This window comes from Maylandia zebra, linkage group LG13, assembly GCF_041146795.1.
Source record: "Maylandia zebra isolate NMK-2024a linkage group LG13, Mzebra_GT3a, whole genome shotgun sequence".
Classification (NCBI taxonomy): Eukaryota; Metazoa; Chordata; class Actinopteri; order Cichliformes; family Cichlidae; genus Maylandia; species Maylandia zebra.
Window position 1 is genome coordinate 22,434,236 of NC_135179.1, and position 16,453 is coordinate 22,450,688.

General features: G+C 39.5%; 2 protein-coding genes across 9 annotated transcripts in view; both read left to right on the plus strand.

Moving 5' to 3' along the window:
* Nucleotides 1-7,322, plus strand: part of pde10a (phosphodiesterase 10A) — a 66,143-nt gene extending 58,821 nt beyond the window's left edge. For 5 of the 6 annotated variants that reach the window (XM_004556061.5, XM_023155250.3, XM_076891798.1 and 2 more), the window contains 9 exons: nucleotides 498-640; nucleotides 936-1,019; nucleotides 1,142-1,292; nucleotides 1,395-1,550; nucleotides 2,675-2,847; nucleotides 3,002-3,113; nucleotides 3,320-3,400; nucleotides 4,766-4,854; nucleotides 5,904-7,322. In XM_004556061.5, coding sequence (XP_004556118.2) covers nucleotides 498-640; nucleotides 936-1,019; nucleotides 1,142-1,292; nucleotides 1,395-1,550; nucleotides 2,675-2,847; nucleotides 3,002-3,113; nucleotides 3,320-3,400; nucleotides 4,766-4,854; nucleotides 5,904-6,003 — 1,089 coding nt within the window. In that variant the 3' untranslated portion in view covers nucleotides 6,004-7,322. Of the gene's footprint in view, nucleotides 1-497; nucleotides 641-935; nucleotides 1,020-1,141; nucleotides 1,293-1,394; nucleotides 1,551-2,674; nucleotides 2,877-3,001; nucleotides 3,114-3,319; nucleotides 3,401-4,765; nucleotides 4,855-5,903 lie in introns of those variants that run through there. The other variant, XR_013101387.1, reaches the window with a different exon arrangement.
* A 2,499-nt stretch (nucleotides 7,323-9,821) lies between these two features.
* Nucleotides 9,822-16,360, plus strand: LOC101476823 (uncharacterized protein C6orf118). Of its 3 annotated transcripts, XR_191310.3 has the most exons (11): nucleotides 9,822-9,912; nucleotides 10,246-10,862; nucleotides 11,060-11,182; nucleotides 11,622-11,681; nucleotides 12,544-12,650; nucleotides 12,736-12,797; nucleotides 14,183-14,367; nucleotides 14,485-14,538; nucleotides 14,662-14,723; nucleotides 14,810-14,939; nucleotides 16,280-16,360. XR_191310.3 is itself a non-coding variant. In XM_004556069.4 (10 exons), the coding sequence occupies exons 2-10, from the start codon at nucleotides 10,248-10,250 to the stop codon at nucleotides 14,850-14,852; spliced, it is 1,311 nt and encodes a 436-aa protein (XP_004556126.1). In that variant the 5' UTR covers nucleotides 9,822-9,912; nucleotides 10,233-10,247; the 3' UTR covers nucleotides 14,853-16,272. The 3 variants fall into 3 exon arrangements, 2 of the variants coding, with proteins under 2 accessions (XP_004556126.1, XP_004556125.1); XM_004556069.4 differs by lacking the exon at nucleotides 16,280-16,360 and having other exon boundaries at nucleotides 10,233-10,862; nucleotides 14,810-16,272; XM_004556068.4 differs by lacking the exon at nucleotides 16,280-16,360 and having other exon boundaries at nucleotides 14,810-16,272.
* Nucleotides 16,361-16,453: the final 93 nt, after the last annotated feature.

Consider the following 16,453-nt stretch of genomic DNA (forward strand, 5'->3'; position numbering starts at 1 on the left):
AACTCTCAAAGCCTGCATTGTGTGGCCTGTCTGTCAGAGCGTGTCCTCGCTGTGGGGCCTGACTCACTGTCATCGCTTGCGACAAACTTACGCATGAGCAGCGTCACAAACTTGCTTTTAAAATTGATGCGAGATGTTAATATTTAAGATGCGAGGTCTGCATCCGTCCAGTGACAGGATTTGTGTTTAGTTGTAATTTATGCCTCGTGTCTCTGGGACGCTAACTTTGGCTTGCTTCTGACTCAAAGTGATTTACGGGTGAAGGTGTGATGCCTGGGGCCTTTACATGAACATCTAGCTTGAGGACAGGGATGCAAACCAGATGTGGAAATGCTATTTGGAGGCGTACACTACGACTACAACTTTAACTTTCACCGGAGAGACTGATAGAATTTTACATTGATATTATAAACAACATTTCTGTGGTATGTATAGCAGTGTTCAAGTTCTCACTTGGCATTTTAAAGACTTATTCCAGGTCTGTGATTTCCCTGCAGATGTACCACAGGATCCGACACTCTGAATGCATTTACAGAGTGACGATGGAGAAACTGTCTTATCACAGCATCTGCACATCAGAAGAATGGAAGACCCTCACCCAGCTCAACCTCCCTGCACCTATTTATAAAGAGATTGAAATGTGAGTGCCTCCTCTGGCGGCCTTCTAGGGAACTCATGTTTTGACCTTGAGTGTAGTAGACATGAGTGTACAGCCACATGTCTGTGAAAGGCACAATGACACAGCGCAGACCTGGACTGTGTCGCCCTGCAAGAAGAGTGCAAACACAAACACAGTGCAGGAAGGACCGTGTCCTATAGATGTCAACCTGTCAGTTTAAAACTCTCAGATCTCAGAAGTCCCTTAATCTGCATGTTGTCTCCTTTTCCCAGATCTGCTGATCATGTTAATTTAAACCTTTTTCTCCCTCCTCCAGGTTCCACTTTGACATCAGTCCCTTTGAGGAGATCTGGCCTGCCATTTTTATCTACATGGTTCATAACTCCTGTGGAAAGACCAGGTAGCGTCAGCAATATTGTTTACACAAGACTACGACTCAAACAACAAGAAACTAAATGGAATAAATAGTAAATAAACAAACATACACTACCAGTTTCTTTGCCTTTTTTCCCCTTAATACAGCTTTGAGCTGGAGAAGCTGTGCCGGTTCACCATGTCCGTAAAGAAGAACTACCGCCGTGTGCCCTACCACAACTGGAAGCACGCAGTGACGGTGGCACACTGTATGTACGCCATCCTACAGAAAACCTCTGGGATCTTCACAGAGCTAGAGGTTTGCTTCTTGTTGGGTCTGCTAGGAAAATAACTGGATCAACATCTGCTGTCACTGTGTGCTTTCAAGAAAATGTGTTTTTATTTGCCCACCATTTTACAGAAGAAGGGTTTGCTAATAGCCTGTCTTTGCCATGATCTGGACCATCGGGGGTATAGCAATGCCTACCTCCAGAAGTTTGACCATCCACTGGCTGCTCTGTACTCAACCTCCACCATGGAGCAGCACCACTTCTCTCAGACTGTTTCTATCTTGCAGGTAGAGATCCACAATACAGAATTTAGGGTACCTTGAAAATCAACATGTTAACCTTTAATCTTATTTCCACAAGTGTTTAATAGGAAATAAAGAACCTATTACTCAATGGCTCAGTCACACTAGAGTAAAAATATGAAAGCACCTCGCAGTGACTAGGAAAAAAGATCAGTGGTTGCCAAGTTATTGCAACGAATTTGTTTCAAATTCTGCAACCAGTTTCAAAGGTAATTACACAGCTTGAGTGTAACTACCATTAAACTCTTATCCTCTGGGCAACTATGTTTGATCACAAGGTGAGTGCACACGTTGCCTGGTGGGAGGCAAACAACTGCGCTCCATTTTGGACTGACTGCAAACAATAATTGCCTCCTAATTTATTAATGTGGACAAATTGCCAACACGCTGCAATAAATTGGAGTCAGTATGCGCCAATAACTTGTCTGTGACACATCTGTGGACTCAACCGGTCCAGATGACAGCTAATAGTCAAATTATCCCAAACAGATTGTATGAGATCGCCACCGTGATTCCATTCATAAGACAGCAGAATGACAGCAGACTCACTCCGTCTTATTCCCGTTTTATCGACTTCTTGATGGATACGAGTCACTTTGAAGATGGCTACTGACTGCGAGATTTCGTGTCTGTCTTCGAGGCAGGTCAAAGGGAACAAGAGTTCATTGCACGTGGTTACAATAATTTGGGTTAGTGCTACGGTTTCCAGGCACCATTTCCCCTAGTGTGACTGTAGCCTAAATAGTATACTTCACTGGACAAAGAAATGAAAACAACTTGATCAGCAAAACAGAAAAAGGATCACAATTTAAAAAATACCCATAAAAAATGTTCCATCGGGTTCTGCAACAATGTCATCAGCTTAGAACAAACAAAAAATATTTTACTATATTAGATAACGAATCCTTATACGAACTGTCAGTTACATATGCATTCAAAGGATCATATGACTTAGTTCTGATTAGCGTCTTACAAGTTGTCTTTTGTAACATGCAGGATCTGCTAGTTTGGGCTGTAGCCTTGTGATGAACTTGCAAGATGTTGTAGTCTAGCTGAATGCCTCATAAGTGGAGCTTTTGCTTTTTTATTGATCTCTTTGTTTCTCATAGCTGGAAGGGCACAATATTTTCTCCAACCTGACTTCCAGCGAGTACGAGCAGGTGCTGGAGATCATTCGAAAGGCCATCATCGCCACAGACCTCGCCCTCTACTTCAACAACCACCACCAGCTGTCGGAGATGCTGACCTCATGTGCGCTGGATTTGAACAACCATTCCCACAGGTCAGGCTACGACTCACACTGGGGCACAGGTCAGGTCAGGACCACACCAGGTCTCATCAGTATCACGCTGTGAAATGTTAGACCTGGCGCACATAAACAGCACATTGAGTCCTTCCCCCCCGCATGGATATAACAAGGCTTTGCTCCCCTCCAGGGACCGTGTGATTGGTCTGATGATGACAGCATGTGACCTGTGTTCTGTTACCAAGCAGTGGCAAATCACACGACTCACAGCCAACGACATCTATGCTGAGTTTTGGGCTGAGGTACAGTGGGATACTGTTAGACTTTAAACAGTTTCAGTGTCATGATTATGCCTCCAGTGTAACAGTCTGGCCTCTAGTATTGCTCATAAATGCTGCTTCAACTTACAATTTGTAAGGCACAACATCGTGTTGTCTAGTGGTCAGGAGACTTAACCACAGTGTGCAAAAATAAAAGCCACGTTATTTGTTATTTTGTTACTCCACAGGGAGATGAGATGAAGAAGATTGGGATCCAGCCGATCCCTATGATGGACAGAGACAAGAAGGACGAGGTTCCCCAAGGCCAAGTAAGAGCAAGACATTTACTCGTGTGTTTTAACTGCTTTAAATATTTAATGAATGTTCGGCCTTCTGATGGGAAATATATTTTAAAAGAACAGCATAGGAACTGTTGAATCAATGCTTTTGTAGTTTTGCTTCTGTACACCACAGCAGTGGATTTTAAATCAAACAATAAATAGTTGATTGAAGTGTTGACTTTAAGCTTTAATTCAAGGGGCTTTCGAAACCTTTTGCTAAAAACTATTTAGCAATTACAACCATTTTTATGAACAGTCTCCATTAAATTCACGGCTTCTGTAAACTAAACAGTTTAATGGCCACAATATCTGTAGCTGAATTTGCATTTTTTGGCTTTTCACTATAATTTGAAATATAAAGTCTAAAGAAATGTCATTGCAAGCGAGGGACGCCATCATTAGACTGAAAAAACAAAACAAGACAAAAAACATTTAGCCAAATCAAAAATCTGGTTCATTCTTAAAAGGAAAAAATAGTTTGGAGGGATCAGCAAATCCAAAAAATATGAAAGACCACAAACGACAACTAAAGTGCATGATTGCAGAATTATTTCCATGGTTTAGAGAAACAAGTTAATAACATCTAACAAGATTAACACTCTCAAGTCTACAATCAAGAGATTCCCAAGATGAACTTGCACCAGAATGATGGGAACAGAAAATATGCGGAAGGAAAGAAATCTCATGAGCCAAAGCAGACCTAATCTTCAGTTAAACACGGTATAGAATATGTCACAGCATGGGTGTGTATGGCTCTGAGTGGAACCAGGTTGCGACTGTTTATTGATGATGTGACTGCTGATAGAAAAAGCAGGATGAATTGTGAAGTGTACGAGGCTATACTTTCTAGCACTTCACTGTGCAAATGACTAATGACCTCAGGATTACTGCAAAAGCAGCCCAAAAGTTTCTCAAGGCAAAGATACTGGATATCCCTCAGTGGGTAAGTCAGTAAGCAATCTCTATCCAATGGACCATGCTTTTCAGTTTCCTGAAGATAAGACTGAATACAGGCCTGGCCAGGCAGAGCATTTCAGTGGAGGAAACACAGCATTTGATGATGTCCATGGGTCCTAGACTGCACTAAAAACAGTCCTTGTATTTAAAATGATGTTAGTTTCTCCAAATAACTTTGAGCCTCTAAAAATGGAGGATTACATATAAAAATGTATTTTATTCCTATACAAGTTTATGAAACAGTTTTCCAACGTGTCTGCACTTCAGTCACACTTGATTTAAAATCCTCTGTGGTGGTGTACAAAGGCAAAAATGCAAATATACAAATATTAGCACATGCTACATGTTTTGCTATTATTAAGTCCATTTTACATTTGCTTTCTCATTTTTTTAAAGGTGGGATTCTACAATGGTGTTGCAGTTCCATGTTACACGACACTTGCTGAGCTTTTTCCTCCATCAGGTCCTCTGCTAAAGGCCTGCAAGTAAGTTATTCAAAGCTAGAGTTGACAAAGAAATTGAGTGAATGAATAATTCTTGGTTTTTTTTGTGAAAAATGTCTAAAACGCCAAAGTCTAAATGTTGCTTTACACATTATTGTCATGCTTATTTCTGCTCTGCTGTGATCGATAAATGAGCTGACAGCAGCTTGAAGGGTAACCAGTAATGCATGCGCCGTCCTTAATACAGTACTAATCCAGTAAGATCAGAGGTGATAAGGTGTGTGTGCACAGGCACACGTTTTTAAGCATTCCAGTGAAAAATACAAAAAAATGGCATGTTCTGCTATTAATGTTTGACCCCACTTTTGTTATGAGTTTTTTTAAAAAGTATTTGGATTAAATGAAAAATAAATATAGACTACAGTGTGCTAACTTTGTGCGTCACTGTGTGTGGTGTGACATTGTGCATCGGGCATGTCTGCGTGCACAATAGATAAGAGTGTAAAGAAGGTATTTACAGTTGTTATTTCTGGTTTTTGAACGGGATTGTGTTGCACATTCGTCTGCCCTTCTGCTGCTTTATAAAATGTGTCCTTGATCTGTGGGGAATGCAAACAAAGTGAGCAGTGTAATACTTAAGCCCCAGCTGTACGTCAGCACCGAGCTCCGGGTGGGCAACAGGCCTAGACCCTGTGGAGCCCTGCTGCGTGTTGTGGGATCTGCCAAAGACGTGTAAACTGCATCAGGCTGTCTAATTGAATAGAATAGCAGCAAAGGGAAGGTTTTGCTTTGTTTTGGTTTTTTGCACTCTTGTGTCAATCACAGCACATGGGGGAGAGATCACCTTCATGACAACAAGAACTGATTGTGTTGCCTGGCCACTGTTGTAGCTACTGTTTTGTTTTGCAAATCAACTTCGTCCTTTTTGTGTGTGTGTGTGTTTTGTAGTTTTGCAATTTTTGCATGATTTGAAAATTTTGTGTACTGGTGTGATTCTTAATTCTCTTATTTCAGACTCAAAGCCATGCCTCTGCACTTGTAAATGAAATCTTTTCCACTGTGCATCTGATCGAGGTGGTTTGTATTTGCAGAGAGAACCTGGGCCAGTGGGAGAAAATAGCAAGGGGAGAGGTGGAGGACATCGTGCCCAGCCGGCCTTGTGATTCGGGCCCTGTTAAGGTGGACAACTGACAGACAAAGGAGGGTTGCTTGCTCACCAAAGGAACACAGCCTGAATCCTGCCGTTGACCCAGACCATTGAAGGGGAATGAACCCGCAATCTGTGTTGGCAGGAGACGGATTAGATAAAGGCGACTTGACTTTCAAAACACACACACACAGTTACCTCATCGGGTGACGGAGGTGTCAACACTGACGGTTTCACCGATCCCAGAGAGTGACAGACAGTTGTTGGTGAGGGAATTCAATCCATCGCCCTACGTCCACTCAGCTTGGGAATTCACTTGGTAGAACAGACTTGGTTGCTTTATTTTGGCTGTATTATGTTATTTTATTATTTTTCTTCATATGAGCTGATTCCATTATGGTCTTGTATTTGCAGAGGCCTTATTCTGAACCTTTCACAGGCTAGGATATGTGAAATCTTGTTGTCAGTTCAGGCTTTTTTTTTCCTTTCTTTTTTTAAAACGGTACTGTTTGCCTTCTGTGTTTGCCGTATGCGCACTACTTCAGCAAGGTATTCCCAGAGACAGAAGGAATGTGTGGAGCAGATGTAGGGGTGTAATGCCATCTCATTGAGAAGGTGGACACTAGATTTTTTTTTATTACTTTTTCAGCAAAAATCCTTTGCAGTACTTGAATAAAGACATACAGCCTATTCTGCGAGGAGATGGCAGAAATCCCCTGCAGTGTATGCTACAAGCGTGAATGAACTGTGATGAGTTACATAATGCCGACATTTGTGAATACAGTCACAAGAGAGTCACAATGTTTCCTGAAGTGGACCCCGCAGCCTTTTAGCCCCAAGCGTGTAGAAACCTGCTGCACAGTACATCAACATCCTTCGGATTAACAGGATCTGACCCCAGATCAGCAGTCACTGTTTGTAGTACGGAGATCAGGAAAAAGGAATGAGCAAGTTTCCCGTTCCAGATGTTTATATTAAGCCAAGACTGCATACTGCTTAATTTCCTCTCTCATTTTTGAAGCCACTATCACATCATCAATTACTTTGCACAACAAGTTAACTAAAGAATGACTGTAGGAAGTGGACTGCATAGTTTGGGATGTTTTATCTTCTCTTTTTTTTTTTTACAAGCAAGTTTCATAGAGGCTGAAGTTAACGGCAAACAGTCATCTGCTTCATATTTTCCCATAATGTCAAACCTGTTAAGCTAAAGTGAAATATGTCCAACTCTGGGATTGCAAGTGAAGAATGTAGTTTGACCGTTTGCCGGTGTGTGACTGAAGTTTCCCTCGAAGGAAATCAATCATTTTACACTTTTACACTGATTCTCCAACCTCATGCTGGGGGTTGGGGGGGGGGGGGGGGGGGCGCACACACATTTGGACGCTTTCACATGAGTTTCCGAGATCTTCCAAAAGACAAATTTATTTGTCTGAAACTGTCATTCCAGTGGACAGTGTCCCTCAGAGACTGACACTATTGCTCCAGTAATTTGTTATGCGACTGATACTGCGGCCCCCGGTGTTGTGAATGTACATTTCGATGAATGTTTCGTTGGTTGTAGACGCTCGGTGGTGGCACGTGGGTAAGCGCGCCATCAGTTACCACCATGTGCTCTGTCTTACTTTTCAGAATTGCTTCCAGTAAGCTTCAACCAAGAGCAACAATTAGCATGCACCTAAACCGAACTTTATATTCAAACTTTTTGCATATAGGTGTATACTGTGTACAATCTAGGATTTAGTTTGTACAGACTGAGATGTATGCTCTGATGGTGCTACTCTGAATGGCAGTCGCGCACTTTCTGACTGTGTGTGTGAGTGTGTGTGTGCGCATGTGTGTGTGTATGTGAGAGACACAGAGAGAGAGCACGAGCATGAAAGAAAGCTTTGTCTTTTCCCCACTCCAACCCCACCTGACAACATGATAAAGTCACTGCACTGTCCCTTCTACTTTTCAGCACCAGTTATATCCTATTGTCTGCACTATGTTTAGCTTATCATTATTATTATTATTATTATTATTATTGCTATTATTACTATTGTTATTTTCTTAATTAGAGTTAAATTTAAATTAACTTATATTTTTTATACAAAGAAAAATAATGTTGGCCTTTTTTTGTTTTGTACAAAGTAAACATTAAGATAAATTAAACAGTCTAGACATGTTACTGTTACCAAGAATAACTGAGGAATGTCTTAACTGTACATGTAAGAGCAGTAGCCCAAATGACTTTTAATAAATACCTGAAAATACACCTTTGTGCCAGTTTATTCATTACCTACATACCTTTCTTTCTTGGGCCTGTTTCAATGATCAGTAACAATGCATCACCCCTGAATGGTCAGTAGCATCACCCTACTTTTTAATTGTTCTAAAAAAAAAAAATGAAAAAAGAAAAGAATACTTTTTAATACTTTTGAGTTATTAGAAATTTCAGGAAATTTGTGAAATGGCCTCTTGTTTGCAGCTATAAATAAACTGAAAAGTAGAGTGTTTATCATTTATAGCATCTATAGCATTTCAGTATCAACACTTTATGGTAACTCTGTAATAATTACTGTATTTAATTCACTCTGTAATATCACTTTTGCCCTTTGAGCTGGTCAAACAAATGTAGTGAAAGAATACGAAAGTCTGCAAAATCTGAATGTCATAAATGTTTCTTTTAAGAAGATGAGTTCCTGGGATCTCCTCTTGGAATTCTGGGAGTGTGTATAGTTGTCTTATTGTGCTTGCACGACAAAGGCTTGCAGCTGACTGAACTAGTTTTGTAATAAAGCCTCATCCGCTGCCGTTATCATTCATGTTAACAGTCGAATTTCTACAAGATGGCTGCCCAAAACTACAGATCCATCACTGTGTTAAACAGTTGGCAGCTGGTGCTATGGAGGGAGGGAAAGTTTAAGCACATTTGGATTGATGGAGTAAAAAGACAAAAAGATGACTCACTGTACAATTCTGTCTTACTTTCATATTTTTTCATATAATTATGTAGTATCTTTTTGGTGCCATTGCCTACTGACTATTAAAAAACATTTCTTTACAAATTCTCAGTAAACAATATGAACAATATTTAATCTGACTGCATTCTTCCCACAGAGATGATCAATTTAAATTTACATTTTGACTAAGGGAACTTAAATTACTTAAATTAAGTCATTGCTCAGACTAGAGATGGACTGTGGCATTTCATATGTGAATAGTCATTAAATAAACCTCTAATGATAACATTTTACATGTTGAGGTAGTGGACAAAATAAGAATGCAAATGAATGCAAAACGTTGTTGCAACACAACCATATTAATGTACAATAAAATACATTACAGATTTTTATTCATGTTCAATTTTGCCATCTGTGTATTCTGGTGACTTGAACCCTGAGTCCATGTTTCACTGTTTTTCTCCTACTCCCTCAGGACCCTGTGTTTAATGCACATAATAACCCACTTATTACAAAGAACCAGGTGAAGATGAAGTGAAGAGTTTGAATAAAGTTTTTACAAGTAACAACATTTCCCCATTTCACAAAGATTTGTATTAATTTTTCGTTCTGTGCAGGAACATATGTAGTATTTATTGAAGAGCACTGGAGTTCTTATCAAATAATGAAACAATTTTTTTTTATAGATGTAAATGTTTTTAATAGTTTCCTTCTTTGAATATAAGTAAGCTGATCCCATAATTGCGTTAATGTTTAGATATCTATGAACACAAACTTACTTAACGCATAGAGTACTCTACAATCTCACTCCAGCTGTTTTCTTCGTCAGGTCCAGGTGAGGACTAGCGCCTGAAAGCTCACGGGTACGATTATTATCGGGACACTGAACGCAGCACAAACATTACGCACTTCGATCACCTTGGCAACCGAGTGAAGCACAGACTGCTGCGGCCATGAAGAAAGTTTGTTTTCTGTCCTGAGCCTGTCCAAATTACAGTTAGCTAACAGGTGAGGTCATTAATGAGAGTTTATTTCATTCTGTTATCCTGCAGCACGATCTTTAGTAAATAAATTAATCACGTGAATGTGAGGCACTAGTAGTTTTGCTATAAGCGTAAACTCTCTTTGAATTATTTGTGCAGTGTCTGGATTTACCATAAAATTTAAGTCATTTTGATTTCGTTTGAGAGAAAAATTCCTTTTTAGGGTGCATTTCTATTCACCAGAAAGAATAACGAATGTTTTTAATATTTTAAGAAATTGTACACCTCTTGAGATAATTAGATATTATTACTCGTATGTCTTTAAAACAACTATACAACAATAAGTTGGCCTTCACAGCCATGTCCAGCAGTGTGAAGCCAAAGCCTGGGCGCTATGGGAGTGATATCCACAGACTGCTGCTGGCGGCTGAAGCCGGGCAGAAGGCTGATATCCTGGCCTACTCCTCGGGTCATCTGGGGCCTCGCAGCCTGAACCAGAGTCAGCCTCAAGAGGAGACAAAGTCGGTTTTTTGGAGGATGTCTCAGAGCCAAGAAGAAAGTCGAAACCCACTATCTCTCCAGCAGATACAGACAAAGGCAAAAAAGAATGAAATGAAAGAGTTCCCCCCTGAGCTCACTTCTGGCACAGCTTTAGTAGAGCCTAGAGTCTTGGGGTACACACAAGATCATACATCACATCCTGAAAGAAGAGAACATATAAGTCTATCTCATATAGTTTACCGTCCCTCAAGGACTTTGCCTGTCCAGCAGAAAGCTTGTTCTCAGAAAAAAACTAAATCTCCATCTGATCTGGGGGTAAATCATCATTTCACATTGAGCCGTTCTGACCAGGACAGCCTGAACAACCAAAACCAGCAAGAGAAGAAAAAATGCTTTGGCTGGCAAGTCATGGCCAAACCGGACCTCTGGGCTGTAAAAAATGTTGCTGAAATGCATGCAAGGAAACTGCAAGAGGTGAGGATTGTGACACAAACCATGACATCAATAAACTATCTGTAATTGCTTTTTTCTTTCTTTTTTTGCATTTTGCATGATATAGTAAACCTAAAGTGCTCTCTGAACACAGGGTAAAGACATGCACAGACTTCAACATGCATACACTCTAACACACTTTTAACCTGCTAATATTGTGTGTGTGGTCTTGTGCGCAGGGGTTGATTAAGTTGTCTGCGCAGAGCTGGCCCAGCAGAGACCGCCTTGCGGTGTTCAGTGACGTCTTTGATGATGTATGTGAAGACTCGCCAGTGTTTGGACGCATCCTGAGGGAAATTAAGGTTTTTCCATTTCCTCTGTACCCACCAGCTCATTTTTAGCATGTACCGACAGATGTATTAGAGCCAAGAGAGAGTGAGTCCCTGGAGTAGCAAGTACAAGTAGAGCAGCCACTGGAACCTGGTCGCGATGCATCAGAGAGGAGGTCATCAGAGGGCGATGGTTCCATTACTGCTCATTCATAACGAATGCCTCAAGTTTCTTTTGCACATGATAGTTTTGCTTAGACTGTCAGTAAAAAGACTTCCCATGCTGCAGTTTGCAAAGTGCACAATTTTACTTTTCATGCAGCTGAAATCCTTTTTTTGTTATTATTAAACATGGTAGTAAGCTGCAGTGCATACAATTTCTAAAATATTTTTCTGAAGGATTTTCTACAAGGACATTTTTTTAAATCAACATAATTCTCAGTCTGTAATAAAGCTTTCTTTTCTCTTCCAGACAGAATATGATTTATACGTCAACCACCTGATGAGTTTGCAGTCCTCACCACGCAGCCTGGTAAGGAACACTGCCCAAAGACACACATACTGAAGATATAACCTGAGAAATGACTGTGATATTCAGACATTTTTGTGTCAAAGACATTCATTCATAGTGTTCCTATACAATATATTCTCATGCTCATTTTGCCTTTAAAGAATGGAAATTGTTTTACATAAAAAAGGAAAACAACAGTGCTGATATTCGTAGATTTCCTCACAGTACAAAGAGTCAAAGATGCCGCTTGTCACAGAGTTCGTTATTTGATTTTGTGGGTATTTTCAGTCCCTTGTCTACAGTTAATGTTTCTTTAAAAAAAAAAGCCTACACGTATTTCTAAACAAGGTTTAAACAGTAAATATTTAAACTTCCCACAGAGAAGGATAAAACCTTTAGTTCTTCAGCAGTAGCCAAATTCAAATTCAAATTCAAATTTTATTTGTCACGTACACAGTCATACACAGTACGATATGTAGTGAAATGCTTGGACAACTGCTCGTGACCTAAAGAAAACAAAAAAGGAAAAGACTATGAATAAGATAGGAAATAAATATGAAAAATTAAAAAGGGTAAATTTAACTAAGAAGGAATAAAATATAAATTAAGGTTAAAAATGAAATAACTGTACAACACAAATTAGAATGAAGGGTAAATTTAACTGGGAAGGAATAAGATAAAATATATAAATTAAAGTTGAAAATAAAATAACTGTACAACAAAATACACAATATAGAACTATATAAGAATGTATGAAGAAATCTAAATATAAATAAATATATACACAATAACAGCAGCTACTAGCTACTAGCAGCATTAATCTCAAGCATCTTTTGCTTTTTTGGAAAATAATTTAGGTCCTAATGTTTTGTTCTTGCTTCAGTCACCGAATACTTCACTCAAAGTAAGCGAAACCAAGTTGGACGATGCTGAAAAGGAGGTTTGCAGGCTGGAGCATGAGGCTAGAAGAGCTCTAGAGGAGAAGAAACGGTACCACAAAACAAAGTATCAACAGCAGGCTTGTACTTATGTACATTCTCTTTAGTTGAAGTGTGTTTGTCCTTTCAAACCTCAGGGTCCAAAATGAGTTACAGAACATTTCAGCTGCCATGCACCCGAAGGACAGTTACAAGAAAAGTAAGTCTTAAGACCTTAACATATTTTTTGTACCTTATTGTTAGTAAACAGTTAATTTTCTATACAGCATGCTAAGTTTTAGATATATCTGCGGTCTTTAAGAGTGAACAAATAATCACTTTTTGGTGCCAACAGTCATAACAAACAACGTTGTAGTGTCAGTGGTCACTTTCTAATCCCAGCAGGGATGTCTTCATATGCAGTTAGGATCACTATCGTTATGAATGTCATAGTAATTCAGACCTTTTAATGAATGAAGCTTTTAGACCATAATTTTAATTAGGTTGAGGTCAGCGTTTTGGGAATGCCGTTCCAGAATGTTTTAATGTTAACCTGCTTTATCCACTCCAAAACCAGTTTTTATGTGTCTTTGAGATCATTGTCCTGTTGGAACACCCAGTTGTCTCCAAGTTTCAGTCATCTAGCTGTTGATTTGAGGTGAAGTTGAAGAATTTGGATTCCTTCCACTTTGTTTAATGTGTCAGTACCCCTGGCAGTAAATCAGCCCCAGAGCCAGATCCTACCGCCACCATGCTTGGCAGCTGATACGTGTTTTTAGCTTTGAAAGCCTCCTTTACTCCTCCGAACATACCTCTTGTCACCATGGCCAAATAGCTCAATCTTTGCCTTCTCTGACCATAAAACTTTTCTCCAGAAGATTTTTGACTTGTTCATGTAGACCGCTGCACATTTTAGTCAAGCCTGAAGAACTTCATTTTGGTGCAAAGGCTTCTTTCTTGTTGAGCACCCTCTTAGTCCATAGTAATGACGCTATTCCAGCATTTCCCAGCGTATGACAAGCTTTAGTCTTGGCAGTTGTTTGGTTGTCTCTGAACATCCTAATTTCTTCCCATCTGAGGGTGACAGTTTGGCTCTTCTTCCAGACCTTGACAACATGGTGCCACATCTGCATTACTTGTGCTTTTTCTCATTCTTCTCAGTGTTGGTCAATCCATTGACTACTGTCAAAGGATTTTTTCTATGCTGGCAAAGAGAAATTACCAGTTGTAGTCAATCATCACTAGCAAGAAGTTAATGGACCATGTCAAGTTAAAAGACATTGTAGAACTTTTAGCACCACATATTAAAAGATTTAAGTGAATGTTTGTATATTTTTGAGTCTGTATGTGTGCTTTTGACCCTGTGTAGATTAGAGAAAATCCAAACTTCTGCACCAAATTCTTGTTTTTTTAAGTCATTAAAGATGTATGCTTTACAATCACGCCACCCTGGTGGAATTGTAAAGCATCTCCCATCTGTAAACAACAATTCAAAGAAATTAAGCCCAAAGTTACCATGGCATTCATGCCCATGATGAGTACGCATCAATTCTTATCAGTTCTCTATGCATTGCATTCATGTTCACCTCATCTGTGTTTGAACAGATACATGTCGGTCAGGGCTGCAGGATACTGTGAGTGTCTCTGGCTATTCTGACAGCATCCAGTTCAAGAGGCTTCAAGTAATGAATGTTTGGAAGGAAATCAAACAGCTGGAGGAAGAGCTAGAAGAGAAGTTGGTGTCCACTGTTACAACCACAGCTACTAAAGGACATATCAGAGACCAACAGGTGCTACATTTGGCCTCATTTCACACTGGCTTATAAAGGCATAGCTCAACTTGTAAATCACACTGAGCAAAGTTAAGAGTTTAGCAAGAAATGTGCTTTTTGCCTGTTTGTTTCCAGACTGAAATATTGAAGCTGATAGCCTCAAATGAGCATCTAAGGGTCATTAGCAAGGTATGAGAGGGGGGTCTTTTTTAGCATGTTTTTTGTTTGTCTGTTTGTTTGTTTTTAATTGCAGGTATTAGATATTTCAAATGTATGTTTACTATGTGAGAGTCAGATGTGCTGTCTTTTAAGGATCTTGAAAACAACATCAGCGCAGTGCTGAACAAGGAGAAAGCAAGCAAGGCCATAAGACGGTATGTGGAACAGTGAATATGTGGCACTTGATTAGTTTGTGACCATTTTTACTTACTTCGTCTTGCTATGCTGTGTTTTACCACAGGATTTTGTGGGATGAAATACACCAAGATCTACAAGCAGAGTGAATGGCGTCACCAGTCGCCATAAGGCGGTGGCAGAAGTGTTTGTGTGCATGAACTTGTTAAAAAATCATCTGGTCGCCCCAGTTTCAAGTATGGAAAATCATAGCGCGCTAAAGTTAATAACTTAGAAACAAATCTTTCGTGTGTTATTGTGTTATTGAATAGACCTATAATACATTCACTGTGCTGTGTGACAAAATTAAGTGAACTCTCAGATTTGGTTAATAGTTGAACCTCGTTTTTGGCAGTAACCTTCACCTTGTGGTCATTTCATTCTACCTGTATTCTGTTAAGGCCTGAGCTCTGACTCAAGCAAAATGCAGATTTTTTTTTTGTTCTTTAACAGACTTAGTTCAACTACACTCACCCTCATCATGCACCATGCTGTCGATATAGCTGACTCATAATCAGAGATGTTAATCAGATCACATCTGGGAACTGTCGACAACAAAACAGTGCAGCGTTATTAGTTAGAAAATATTTGTTCCCAGCTGTAGCGTGCTGCAAATGCTACTGTGGGTAAACAAACTACTAGTATCGGAAAGCAAACAATGACACCATTTTAAAATGCTTCACTCCAATCCTGCATTCTAAGAAAAAGCACAAAAATATTAACACAGTGATATTTAAAATCCTCCTTATGAGTATTGTTTTGTTATATTTACTGATGCTTTAGTCTAGCAGTAATTTTTAAAGCTTAAGTGTTAAATAAGATACAATAACATAACACGTATACTGTATATATAATGCTATGTGAGTGTATAAGAGTTAGTCATGCGTTGCATAAATAAACTAGCAGTGTAGCATCCATCTAAAATATAAACATAACGTAATGGAATAACTGGGAGCAACCTACTCTTCAAACACTAGAGGGCAGCAGAGACTTTTGAGAAAATTGTGTCAGCAGGAAATTAAGACGCCTGCACTAAAGCAAAATTCCCATATTGCTTTTACTGTGTAACTGAAAAGATTTGCTTAGTATTCTTCACATAGTGATGTTCCAGCTGAGCCGCGGAACTTTTTTACTCTTGAAATCATAACATAACATAAACGTTCATGCTGTTATGCTTCCACTCTCTTATGTCACATTAACAGTAGTTTGCCTCTGTTCTTATTCAGGGCTGAAGTGTCTGTGTGTAACCTTTATCAAAAACAGTGAAGATAGTCTAGGGGTTTGTAATGTCTTGAGAAATGTCAGCATGGATAGGATTTCTATTTAATGCTGTATTTCCTTTAACGGGGTATTAAATATGTTGCGTTAACGGGAATCCTAAAGAGATTTTCCTCTAGGTTCAATTCCACATGACTTAGCAAAAAAGAAAAAGAAATCCAATTATAACTGTGTGCAGAAAGCCTTGATGACAGTACTCATTTGATAAATAATCACAGAGAATTAGTGTAATCATTGAAGCTTTTCTTTGGATTGATAGAGGGTGACCTTTGCCCCTGACATGAGGGAATGCTTTGCTGTCTGCCGGAATCTAATCAGAGGTCAAAGTCTTCGCTCTGGATGACAGAGTCAGTCGGGGCAAAGTGTGTTTTTGTCCCTCACAGTCTAAGCTCTTCCCATCCTGTTACTGACGGCTCACTTCTGCTTGGATTGT